The sequence below is a fragment of the Lygodium microphyllum genome, chromosome 15 (genome assembly GCF_053477565.2).
Source record: "Lygodium microphyllum isolate KBCC chromosome 15, Lygodium_microphyllum_v1.1.10, whole genome shotgun sequence".
In the NCBI taxonomy this organism is placed as follows: Eukaryota; Viridiplantae; Streptophyta; class Polypodiopsida; order Schizaeales; family Lygodiaceae; genus Lygodium; species Lygodium microphyllum.
In genome coordinates this window covers 145037963-145050013 of record NC_141149.1, presented here as the reverse complement: position 1 = coordinate 145050013, position 12051 = coordinate 145037963, and the positions used below count along the sequence as shown (strand labels likewise).

General features: G+C 42.1%; 1 protein-coding gene across 8 annotated transcripts in view; it reads left to right on the top strand.

The window, feature by feature from the left end:
* Positions 1 to 12051, top strand: part of DEK1 (calpain-type cysteine protease family) — a 114884-nt gene that overhangs the window by 54055 nt on the left and 48778 nt on the right. For all 8 annotated transcript variants that reach the window (XM_087694955.1, XM_087694956.1, XM_087694960.1 and 5 more), the window contains 10 exons: positions 5916 to 6098; positions 6251 to 6386; positions 6679 to 6806; positions 6931 to 7045; positions 7140 to 8121; positions 8301 to 8411; positions 8577 to 8635; positions 8735 to 8906; positions 9148 to 9421; positions 9607 to 9757. In XM_087694955.1, coding sequence (XP_087551081.1) covers positions 5916 to 6098; positions 6251 to 6386; positions 6679 to 6806; positions 6931 to 7045; positions 7140 to 8121; positions 8301 to 8411; positions 8577 to 8635; positions 8735 to 8906; positions 9148 to 9421; positions 9607 to 9757 — 2311 coding nt within the window. The remainder of the gene's footprint in view (positions 1 to 5915; positions 6099 to 6250; positions 6387 to 6678; positions 6807 to 6930; positions 7046 to 7139; positions 8122 to 8300; positions 8412 to 8576; positions 8636 to 8734; positions 8907 to 9147; positions 9422 to 9606; positions 9758 to 12051) is intronic.

The following is a 12051-nucleotide window of genomic DNA, read 5'->3' as shown; positions in this document are numbered from 1 at the left end:
TTGTTTCTCAAGGACTGTGAAGATGCTCTCTTGGAGACTAAGCCTGCAGCAATAACAGATGTGGATTGGGCTAGACTTAATAAGAAGGCCATTGCATACATTAAGATGGCAGTGTCTGATGATGTACTTACAGACATCAAGCGTCTTGATATAGGTTATGCTATATGGAAAAAGCTTAAGGACACTTATGAAAATACAACTCCTGTGAATCAAGTGTATCTTATGCATAAACTTGTGAACATGGAGTTGGATGAGTCTAAAGCTAGCATGTGAGCATTTGAGTGCTTTCACAGGGGTTTTGAGTTTGTTGCAGGACTCTGGTTTGACTGCTTTTGATGATAAATTGAAAGCTATTTTCTTATTGATGACTTTGCCTGACAGTTGGGAATCTTTGGTTGTGTCACTTAGCAACAACCGTGCTTTGACTTCTGATAATGTTAGAGGTTTAATCCTCAATGAAGAAATCAGAAGAAAGTCTAGTGGTGAAAGCAGTGACTTAACTTACCATGTAAGAGGCAGGTCTGAAAAGAGGGGTAATGCAGCTAGTAAAGGTAAAAGCAGAAGCAAAAGCAAGATCCTTTTTTATAGAAGGGAGCATCGGTGGAATCACTGTATTGATCGGATCAATGATTGGTCAAGGGCAAACAACAGGATGTCACATGCTATCAGTGTGGGCGTAAAGGGCATAAAGAGCCGGATTGCCAATACTTCAACACCAAAAAGGAGGTAATTGATGCCTTACTTTCAGCTCATGATGGGCTGTCACAATCATGGATAGTGGATAGCAGTGTTTCTTTTTACGTTACCCCCTCTTTGGAGTCATTTTCTGAATACACTGCAGGTTGCCTAGGCAAGGTTTACTTGGGTAATAACCATGCATGTGAGATAGAGGGTGTTGGCACCATTCACTTGGTCTTGAAAATGGCCAAGAGCCGATTTTGCAGGATGCCAGATTTGTACGTGGCATAAAGAAGAGTCTACTGTCAGTTGGGCAGCTTGATATGAAAGGGTACTTTACTACATTTGGTGGTGGATGTTGGAAGGTCCATAAGGGCTCTATGCTAATTGTTAAAGGCAGCAAAAGGGGGACTTTATATTATTTGCATTGTAAAGCATTACCTGGCAAGTTCTTGGTTGTGGCTGAAGTCCATTCCACAGATGGAGCTTTGGCACAAAAGACTTGGTCATATGAGCCAGAAAGGCCTTAAGGTTCTCTCTGTTAGCAGATATTAGTCAGCTCATGGTGTGAGTCTGTGTGCAGAGGCTGGGCATTTTATCTAGCATTTTATGCAGTATTTTATGGCACATTTTTGTGGCCATTTATGATGTATTTTTAGCATTTGTTGCTGGCCGACCAGCATTAAATGCTGGCCGACCTGCATTTTATGCTCCCCACTTTTGTGGCTATTTATAGGGCTCCTCCTCCACAGTCTTTAGTGCATCAGCCATCAGTGGAGATCCTTCTGGGAGAGAGGAGCCGGTGCTGAGGAGCCCACGCAGCCAGTGACTCACCGTTGTATGCTGCTATCTCGTGTTCGATATGGATTCCATTTCCCGAGCATACATCTGAGTTCTCATCTGTCTACTGTGTTCATTCTTTCTTCTGTCTTGTGTTTCAGCATTTATTTCAGCATATTCTTTACGCTTCCATTGCTGCACCACTTCTGACATGGTATCAGATTTCAGGCTGCAACCTATTTGTGCTGTGTTTTCTTGCTGATTTCAGGATTTACACCCTTCTTGCTGATCAGGCAGCTGTCCTTCCTGCTGGCGACTGCTGATTTGCTGCTGGCGACAGTGTTTTAGCATTTGCGTTTTGCGTTTTTCTGGACAGATATGCGTTTACTGCTGTTCCACTCTTTGCTGCCCGTGTTTCCTTCATCAACCTGCTGGCAACAGTCTTTAGCCCCTGTTTCTTCAGTTTGCAGCCTGCGTTTTGCTGTTTACAGCATTATTTTTGCCTGTTTTTCTGATTATTCAGGCCGTTTTTGCTGTTTTTGGCAGTTTTTGACTGATTTTTTCACTTTGTGCAGCAGCTTTTGGCTTATTTTGGTCAGCCTTTGGGTTATATTGCATGTGAACTCACTATTTTTGGTGTTTTTGGTTGCGTTTTGGCTGTGCTCACTCTCCAAACGACCTTCTTTTCTTCTACTTCTCTTTTCTACCTCCTCCAGATGGCCCCTCCGTGCACATCAAGTGAAGATAAGCTACAGGGACGGCTTCCGTCACAGTATGGAGGGTCAGGTGAGGCTCTTGGAGCTTCAGAGAGGGGTTCGAAGAAGAAGAAGTCGCAGCCACAGTGTTACCATTGTGGGAAGAAAGGTCATCTACGGAAGGATTGTATAAAGTTAGCGGCGTCCAAGAAGAAGGAGAAGAAGTCGAAGCGGGATGCGGACTCCTCCGATGAGTCATCATCTGCCTCTGATTCTGACTCCGATCCTCTAGCCTCGGCCACGGCCAAGACGCGGAAGGGATCGTCTTCGACAGATCGTGGGAAGGGATTGATGGTCCCTTCCACAGCTGCTTTCTAATGATGGCATGATGTCATCCCTCACGACTCCTCGGTGCCAGAGAGGGAGTGTGAGCGGGTGTTGGTGGGGCTGCCGTGCCTCATCTATATTTTGATACAGGTGCACAGGTTCCAGAGAGGGATGTCCTTGACGCATCGACGGTATTTGGCAGTGAAATCCTAGAGACTGGTGTTGATTTCTGGGTTCATGATGAGCTGTTTTTCTTGACAGAGAGCGAGAGGCTTTCGTCTGGAGCTCACATGAGGGGACACTTTGGTGGTTTGGCCAAAGGCGGGAACTCCATGGTCACATGTTCAGAGACATGTTTGGCAGATTGGCTTTGTATGTCCTGAGTGACATAGGTGACATTACACAGAGAGCTGCTATGATTCTTCTCTATTTTCAGGTGTTGTTGGTATGATCGACATCGACATCAGATACTCTCCGAGGCATCTTGGTGGTGGGCTGGCCACTCACCGCTTGGACATCCATGGTCCTTCTGGTGTTTCTTTGTTGTGTAGTTTATGACTCTCCATCATTGTACTATTTTATTGTATCCGATCACACATGATCTGAGAGAGGGTGTTAGCAGATATTAGTCAGCTCATGGTGTGAGTTTGTGTGCAGAGGCTGGGCATTTTATGTAGCATTTTATGCATTATTTTATGGCACATTTTTGTGGCCATTTATGATGTATTTTTAGCATTTGTTGCTGGCCGACCAGCATTAAATGCTGGCCGACCTGCATTTTATGCTCCCCACTTTTGTGGCTATTTATAGGGCTCCTCCTCCACAGTCTTTAGTGCATCAGCCATCAGTGGAGATCCTTCTGGGAGAGAGGAGCCGGTGCTGAGGAGCCCACGCAGCCAGTGACTCACCGTTGTATGCTGCTGTCTCGTGTTCGATATGGATTCCATTTCCCGAGCATACATCTGAGTTCTCATCTGTCTACTGTGTTCATTCTTTCTTCTGTCTTGTGTTTCAGCATTTATTTCAGCATATTCTTTACGCTTCCATTGCTGCACCACTTCTGACACTCTCCTCTTTAGGGAGATTTGATGTAAAAGTCTCTGGTCTCGAATTTTGTAATGATTGCTTATATGGAAAACAAGTGAAGTCTCCTTATTACTCTGGTGTCGTTAAGAAGTCTAATGCTCTTGACCCAGTATACTCTGATGTGTGCACTATGCCTGTTAATTTGTATGGGGGTGCACAATACTTTGTTACTTTCCTTGATGATATCAGTAGAAAGTCGTGGGTGTATGCACTTAAGAGCAAAAAGGAAGTGTTGGATTATTTTAAAAAGTTTCATGCTTTTGTTACCACATAAAAGGGGCTTAAGTTGAAAGCCATAAGAATAGATAATGGGGGTGAGTATGTCTCAAAAGAATCTAACAAGTTTTGTGAGATGCATGGCATTAAGAGGGAGTTGACAGCCCCTTATAATCCTGCATCAAATGGCGTGGCTGAAAGATTTAACCACACACTTTGTGAGAGAGTCAGATGCATGCTGTCAACAGCTAATCTCCCGTAGCAATTTTGGGAAGAGGCTCTTAAAACTGTAGTTCATGTATGCAATCGCTCTCCCAATCGTGCATTGGAAAATGGCATTCCTGAAGAGGTTGGTTTGGGAAACTTGCTTCATATGATCATTTGCGTATCTTTGTCTGTGATGCCTTTGTGCATGTACCTGTAGAACAGAGGACCAAACTAGACATGAAATCCATCAAGGGCGTCTTCATGGGATACGGAGATGAGGGAGAGATGGGTTATAGAGTTTGGCTTCCTCAGGGCAGGAAGATAATACGCAGCCGAGATGTGGTATTTAATGAGGCAAAGTTGTTGAAAAATGCTACACATGGTGATCTTAATAAAAAGAAGGTCAAATTTCAGCATGAACAGCCAGCCATTTAGCAGCCATTAGCTGAAAATTCTGTCCCTTTTGATGCTGAAAATGAGTAGCAACCTATTGTGCTACAGCTAGAAGATCATGGACAGCATATAGATGCACACGATGAAATAGGACAGCAAGAAGAAAATGCTGAAAATAGATTACAACAGCAAGAAAATGTTGAAAATCAGCCACTTGGTGATGGTGTGCACATTCCTCAGGATGTAGGCCCACTGCCTGATAATACAGATCATTGGGTAAGACGGTCTACATGTGTTAGAAGGTAGCCACAAAGGTTTCAGCCATCTTTGGATTGCATTTTGTTGACTGATGAGGGTGAGCCTCTGACATTTAAAGAGGCACAATCATGTGAAAACAAGAGAAAGTGGGAGCTTGCTATGCAAGAAGAGATGAAGTCTCTATATGCAAATAACACATGGGAGCTTGTACCTTTACCCAAGGATAGGAAAGCTATTCCTAATAAATGGGTTTACAAAGTGAAATGTATTGATGGGAAGCCCAAGTATAAGGCATGGCTTGGTTTGATGCCTTGGTTTCTTTGGGGTTGGATCCTTCATGTATAATATAAGGGTGGAAATGTGGCTTATTCACTGTCTTGAGCACAATCCTTTGTTGGGCCTGAAGGCCTAGAGTGGGTTTTGAGCCATTGATATCAGGTTTTCCATCATCCAACATGGTGGTGGACTGCTGCTGCCATGTCTGAGGGTTTGTCTCGAGTATGACACACTCTTAGAGCTGTTCCTAGGGTCTTCAACATAACTCTCAGCTCACCTCATCCCCAGTTCTGGAGGCATGGAGGTTTGAGGCCCCTTTGTAGTATATTCAGCATCCTTTAGTCATTCTTCATTCATCTTCTGATTTATCTTCGTATCGAGTTCTACATTACCCTTCATGTTTGTCGTATGCTTTGCATTTCTCTATTTCTACTCAAGCATTTCTCTACATGTGATCTGACACAACAAGAATGGCAGTGGAGTATATAGAGGAGAGTGAAGGAGTGGAGTGTACATAGACCACAGGCAAACAAGACAAATGGACTGGTCCTAAATGAGCCACCCAACTGCCCGTATAGGTGCGCAAGTATCAGCCTAATACAGAGCCAACACCCATGAAATGTACGCCACTAACACATGGATCATTGCTGTGGGTGTCCTTAATGTAGGGTTCTTACAAGCTTTAAGAACCAAACAAATATAAATGTCTGTGATAGAGGTTTGAATATGTTTTCATCTATTGATTGCATGGGAGCTGACTGAAGGTCCTTTGGGGACTTGTGCATTTATTTTGTATTCTAAATTGTGTGAAGTACTTAAGTACTGTACGTATCCAGCTGCCAGTGTAAGTTGCTGATATTGTGCACTGGTTATTAGTGTACCTTTGCATATAGATGATGTTGTGGCTTCCTTGTTTCTAGGTCTTGGTTTGACATTTTTAATGTTAGTGTGCTGGGTCAAGTTTTCAAAATTCACTTCATTTCCTTCTTCTGAAAGCAGGTGCTGTTGCTGCACTGCTATTAGTGGCAGTCTCTTTGCTATGTGCTTATGAGATTGCTGCAGTGTATCTAAGTGCTGGAAGAAACGCATCAAGGCACTTCTCTGCATCAGGATTTTTTTTTGGAGTTTCTGCAATTTCACTGGCTGTAAATATGCTCTTCATTTGCAAGATGGTGTTTAATGGTAAAATTTGAGATGGTTGTTTTCAGTTTATGTGGTTATCTGTAACTGATACAATTAGAGCATAGTGTTACATTGTGTTAAAAGGTATTTCTTATCCTACTATCTCAATATTCTGGTTAATATTCTTGCATTTCTCTACTAATTATCTTCAGGAACTGGCCTAGACGTGGACGAATATGTTCGCAGGTCTTATAAGTATGCTTATGCAGACAGTGTTGAGGTTGGTCGTGTTGCATGTCTCCCAGAGCCGCCCGATCCCAAGGACTCCAGCATATGCAGTGCTAAAAAGTAAAAGGGCCCTTGGCAGTTCTCATCCATTGTGTTACCTTCTTTTTCCTTTCTAAGCCTTTCAAGTTCTTATTGCTTATTATTGCTACTTTGATCTGTTTGTTGCTAATCACCTTCTTTTGCCTTTGCAAGGTATAATTTTTCATTACTCATTACTGCTAATTCAATGTTGGTGTTGTTATAAGCATTATAATTGTTTTAATCTCCAATCTACCAGCAAAGGAATGCCGGGCTTATCTAGCAAGATAGTTGTGCTCTTATTTTGACCTGAGGAAAGAACTTGATTTTGCAGGTTTCATTATCCACTCCTGTATTTGGGATCTGTTTCTGTTCTTGTTCTGTATTCGATCTTGTATGGTTTCACGGCCCATCAGGCTCGGTGGCTGGGATTGATCACGTCTTCTGCGGTTGTGATTCTCGGTAGGTCCTTACAACATTGCTTCATGGCAATTAGATGGTTTGTTGCTAGTTTGGAATATTTGTCAGAATAGCTTTGTTAAAAATCTTGCATGAGATAGATGTCTCTGTTTTTGGTTGGTTTCAGATGCCAATGTTGGAGCATGCTTGTTTGGATTTGAGCTCCTGAGGAGTCGAGTAGTAGCTTTGTTTCTTGCTGGTCTATATCGAGTGTTCTTAATTTGTTTCGGAGTTCATTACTGGTAAGTTGAACTGTTTTTAATTTGAAAGGGTGGATCTTGCAGCTATTTCACTGAAGTACTAAAAAACTTGTTTGGTGTATACCCGCTATAACAGGTACCTAGGCCATTGCATCAGCTATGCAGTTGTTGCATCAGTTTTGCTTGCTGCAGCAGTTTCAAGGCATTTCTTGGCATCTAATGATGCAGCTGCAAGAAGAGCCTACCTTGAGAATGCTAGGGTCCGGCTAAGAGAGGGGCTACGTAGAAAAGGGCCTGGTAGTTGCTCTAGTTTCTCTGAGGGACATGGTTCAAGTGCAAAGCATAGCAGCAATGCTGATGTTGGCCAAATTGGTCATATGCATACACTAGCCCATGTTAGCTCTGCAACTGGAGGAGATGAAAACCATGAAGGTCCAAATACAACACGATGCCCAGATAGTGGTAGGCCGAGTGTTGCACAACGCCCTAGTTCTCGACCCTCAGCTGCTCAAGACATGGATACTCTCTCTCATGGTGAACGACTTTCAGAAAGGACAGGCCATGACACAGGCAAGCATTTGGTTCATATGCTTAGCCATGGACGGGAAAGCTATAATTGTGATTCTATTGGGACTTCTATTGATCCAACTACTTTGGATGCTAATTTCACATTTCCTAGTGAGGCTGGGTTAGTTGCTTTTCATCGCCACAAGATAAGACAGGATGAACAAGAGTTGACCATGCTCTTTCAAGATAAGGGTCTTGATCCAAATTTTGCTATGATGTATGAGGAAACTGGCATCCATCCTCCTCTCCTAGCACTGTTGCAGAGAGCTAGTCTAGATGCTGATAGAGATTACCGTGATAATAATGAAGCAGCTGCCACACAGCTTCCTCAGCTTGGAAGTGCTCTGACTAATGGTGTCTCTCCATCTGAAGAGTTAACAAGGAAGCCAAAGGAGAGATGGCTCCATAGGTTTAGAGCTGGTTCAATTATATTTGCTGGTACACCAGAACAGGCATGGGGTCTTTTCAGTCTGATTTTTGTTGCTGAACTAGTGGCTGTGGCCATTTTTTGCCCAAAGACAGTGACTTTTATTGGCTTCACCCATGAACAAGTGAGTCATAATCAATGCTTCTTCCTATGTTCTACCTTTAAATTGATGATGCCTCTGTACTTGCTGAGGTTCTAGTTTAGTCTGGCACTTAGCAATAGACTGAATGAAAACTCATTCCTATTTGACATCCTAAGTTTCTTGAATTCAAGAAAATAATGATGCTGGTGGCTATGCTTCAGGTTGAATTTGGTATCATCGCATTGCTCCTTCCAGCTGTTGTATGTTCTGTTGTTGCTTTCTTGCAAGCCCTTCAAAGTGAGAAAATGTTCCTTTCTTCCAAGGCAACCAAGGTATTCTACATGGTCAATTTCAACCCCTACATGAGGTCTATTTTTGGCACACTAGTGCATCTCTGTCTCAAAACCCACCCACTCCTCTTTCTCTGTTACAGAGGAGAATGGGGTTGGGTTGGAGCAATGATATGATTTGATTATTTTCATGATTTGTGGTTTTAGTTTGGAATAATTGCCTGGATGGTGACGAGTACTGTGGGTCTCCTTCTTGCTTTCCTCAGGTATGCGGTTTCCTTTGAAAAGATGATGTGATGGTGGATTTTGTGTCATCTCCTGAGACATGTTGGACATTTTCCTCATAGCTTGTGGTTGTTTTGCAGCAAGTCATCAATTCTTGCTGGTATAGCTCTAACTTTGCCAGTGATGATTAGTTGTCTAGTCATCATGATACCAGTTTGGGTGAAAAATGGATATCGCTTTTGCATAGTTCAGGCAGATGATGGGAACATTGTCCCATCTTCGAATTGCCAAGACTGCTTAATGACTAAAGATGTGAGTTATATTAGGTTAATGCAAGTGTTTTTGAGCGTGAGGAGAGGTCAGGTTTTCCTTGTTTAGTGGTGGAATATAACTGTCAGTACAAGGGTCTCTGCTTTCTCACCTTGGTCCAGGCTTTGCCTTTATGTCTTTCACTCCAGTGTCTTGATTTGTTAGCATACATGCCTGAAAATCTGTGTCTGAACCTGTAACATGAGTTGGTGGGACATTAATGTTCATTTATATGGCTTGGCAGGGAGTTAAAATTATTCTATCCATATTGGTTTTAGTAGGCAGTATACTTGCACTTGGTGCTATAATCTCCTACCAGCCTTTACAAGGTCTACCATATCGTGGCTTGAGTTGGAAGGAGAGGGAATCAGCTTCCCCATATGGTTCTTCTATGTACATTGGATGGGCTATAGCTTCTACTTTTGCACTGATAATTACTGGTGTACTACCAGTGGTATCATGGTTTGCAACATATCGACTGTCCTTGTCATCAGCAATTTGTATTGGGATATTTATTGGTGAGTCTGTGTTACTGGTATTGTGTTGGTGTTTATTCTGCAGCAGTTGGGACAATGTGGCACTTATATGCGCATTGCTCAGTTGCATATGTTATATTGGTTTACTCATTCCTTCTTTAAAAAGCACTAAACAAGAGAGAGAGGAGCCTGCAATGGACTTGCCTCATTAGTATATTTTCCTGCAGTTGTGCTGGTTGTGTTTTGTGGGCTGTCATATGTCTTTATTGTTCGGCTGCGAGTTGATCAAGTTCCAGTCAAAGCAGATTTTTTAGCTGCTCTTCTGCCTCTGATCTGCATCCCAGCACTTATGTTACTTTGTTGTGGGTTGTATAAGTGGTAAGTGGTTGCTCTTATTCTTAAAATTTCTAGGGGTGTGTTGCAACACATTGTTTTCTTCCCTTTTAGTGCCATATTTAAGTATGCATTCTGGTTCTAGCATGTACTCTGAAATTCGATAACAGATATAAAATCCAGGTTGGTAGCCGTTGTTGTTAACCATTTTTTGACATATGGAGAGTGGATGTCTATTACATTGCGTCAAAGGGAACTCTTGTATTCTGAATAATAATGATTTTTTTGTGTCAGTTTTATGTTCACTATCACCATGTTACCATGGCCCGATAAACGTTATAATCTGTTTCTTTAACCTTGAGTAGCTCATGCACTGTTTGTCTGCTGTGGCGCATATATGTCACTACAACTATTTGATTGTATAAAGGGAGGGAGGGAGAGATTAGCCTTGCTACAGGCTGAATTCACCTATGAGACGACAGTGCATACATCCAAAACTTAGGGATACTAATCCTGAGTACAAAAGTGAAAAAGAATGAACCGGGAAAGAAAAGTGACTAACTACATCCTGGGGGCCAAAGTGAAAAAACAATGGCTTGATACAAAGGGAAACTTGTGAGCCTCATCCCATGATGTATCTAACAGTTTGGTCCAACATAGATACACTGAAGGGTTAGTGTGGTGCCTGGGTGCTGCACAGTGCTATACTGAAATTGGCAGACACTAAGTCTAGTCTAGTGCATCCTATGTCTAGTCCTATCTTGCATGCGATAAGGTACATCATGATGAGTAATGAACAGTCTATCTATAGCTCCACCCAGTGGGTATGAAGGGATGTAAAATGTCATTTATGTAATCCTCCTTGGTCCTCTCATATCTACTTATATTAGGGGAAGGGGCAAGGAGGGTTTGCCATGAATCATCCTAGCGATCCTAATGATTTGAGGTGTCTCACGACCATCACCAATCATAAGTGGAGAGGCTAAGGAGCCCATACAGGCGCTGCATACATCATAGCTTTGTGTGGGGTTCTAAAAATGGGCATGCTGACACATTTGTGCAAGTGTGGCATACCCTTGTAAGTCTGTCCTGTGTTGCCTGTCTCAGGGAAAATCAAGTATACATATGAGTTTGGGACTTGTCACCTCCTTCTGGCTGTTTTTATCATTGACCATTGTATCTCTTGTAACATGTTTGGATGTGTGAAATACTGTAACCTTTTTGTGAGGTTCATGGGGAGCTCTATGTGTGTGCAAAAATCACCCAATGGCACTGAAATCCCATCTCTGCTAGCTACTAGGATGATGTTATCAGTGTAAAGTAGTAGGCTGATGAGTAGTTCAGAGAATGATGCCCCAATACTACCTCCTATCTATGAATATACATCAACAATCTCATTAATGTTTAGGCAAAAAGTCTTGGGGATAGTGGTCAGCCTTGCTTCACCTTCATAGTGCTCTGTATCTCATGTAACGAACTTGCCCACCACTCTCATATCAATGTATACTACCTTCTATCTATGAACTTAACAATCTCATCAATGTATACTACCTTCTGTCTATGAACTTAACAATCTCATCAATGTATAGGCCAAAAAGTGTTGGGGATAGTGGTCAGACTTGCTTCACCTATATAGTGCATTGCACCTCATCCAACAAACTACATTGGTGTCTAACTCTCCCCACCACTCTTTCTATAGGACAATCTCTGATGGTATTTTGAATATTTGTTTTTGGAGAAGTTTGGTGGTATTGTGTCAAAGACTTTGTGGAGATCTACAAAGCAACAATAAAGCTTGTGGCCTTGCACATTTGCTTGCTCAATTAGGCTTGTTGAGGTGAAAGTATGATCTAGGGTGGAGAAATTACTATGAAAACTGGCCCCTCAAATGCTGACCCATATGCCGTGGCTCAGATTTGCCAACCATGATAATCTCCTAAATAATCCATGGAGTTGCTGGATTTGTGAATGGGGTTAATGGTGTGCACAGGGTAAAGGGGTCAGTAAGTTGTTCTTCCTAAAAGCAATAAATGGCCCACCCCAATTTAAAGGTATGACACGTTTTTTGGTAGTTTAAATATAGTTCTACATGTGGTAAGCAATTAACATGCATAGTTTGTTTATTGGTTTACTCTTTTTATAGCCTTCAAACAACACATCCTCAAGTGTGATTATATTTGGCCCATGTTATTAAAATTATTTGGTCCCTCTCTCTACTAACAAAAAGTCAAAATGCTCTAGGTTTCTTAATTTGAGTAGATGATGTATATATTTCAAAGGCATGTCAAGATTATATTTTTTTGCAAATAAAATGTGGCTGATTATATTACTCAGAAAAA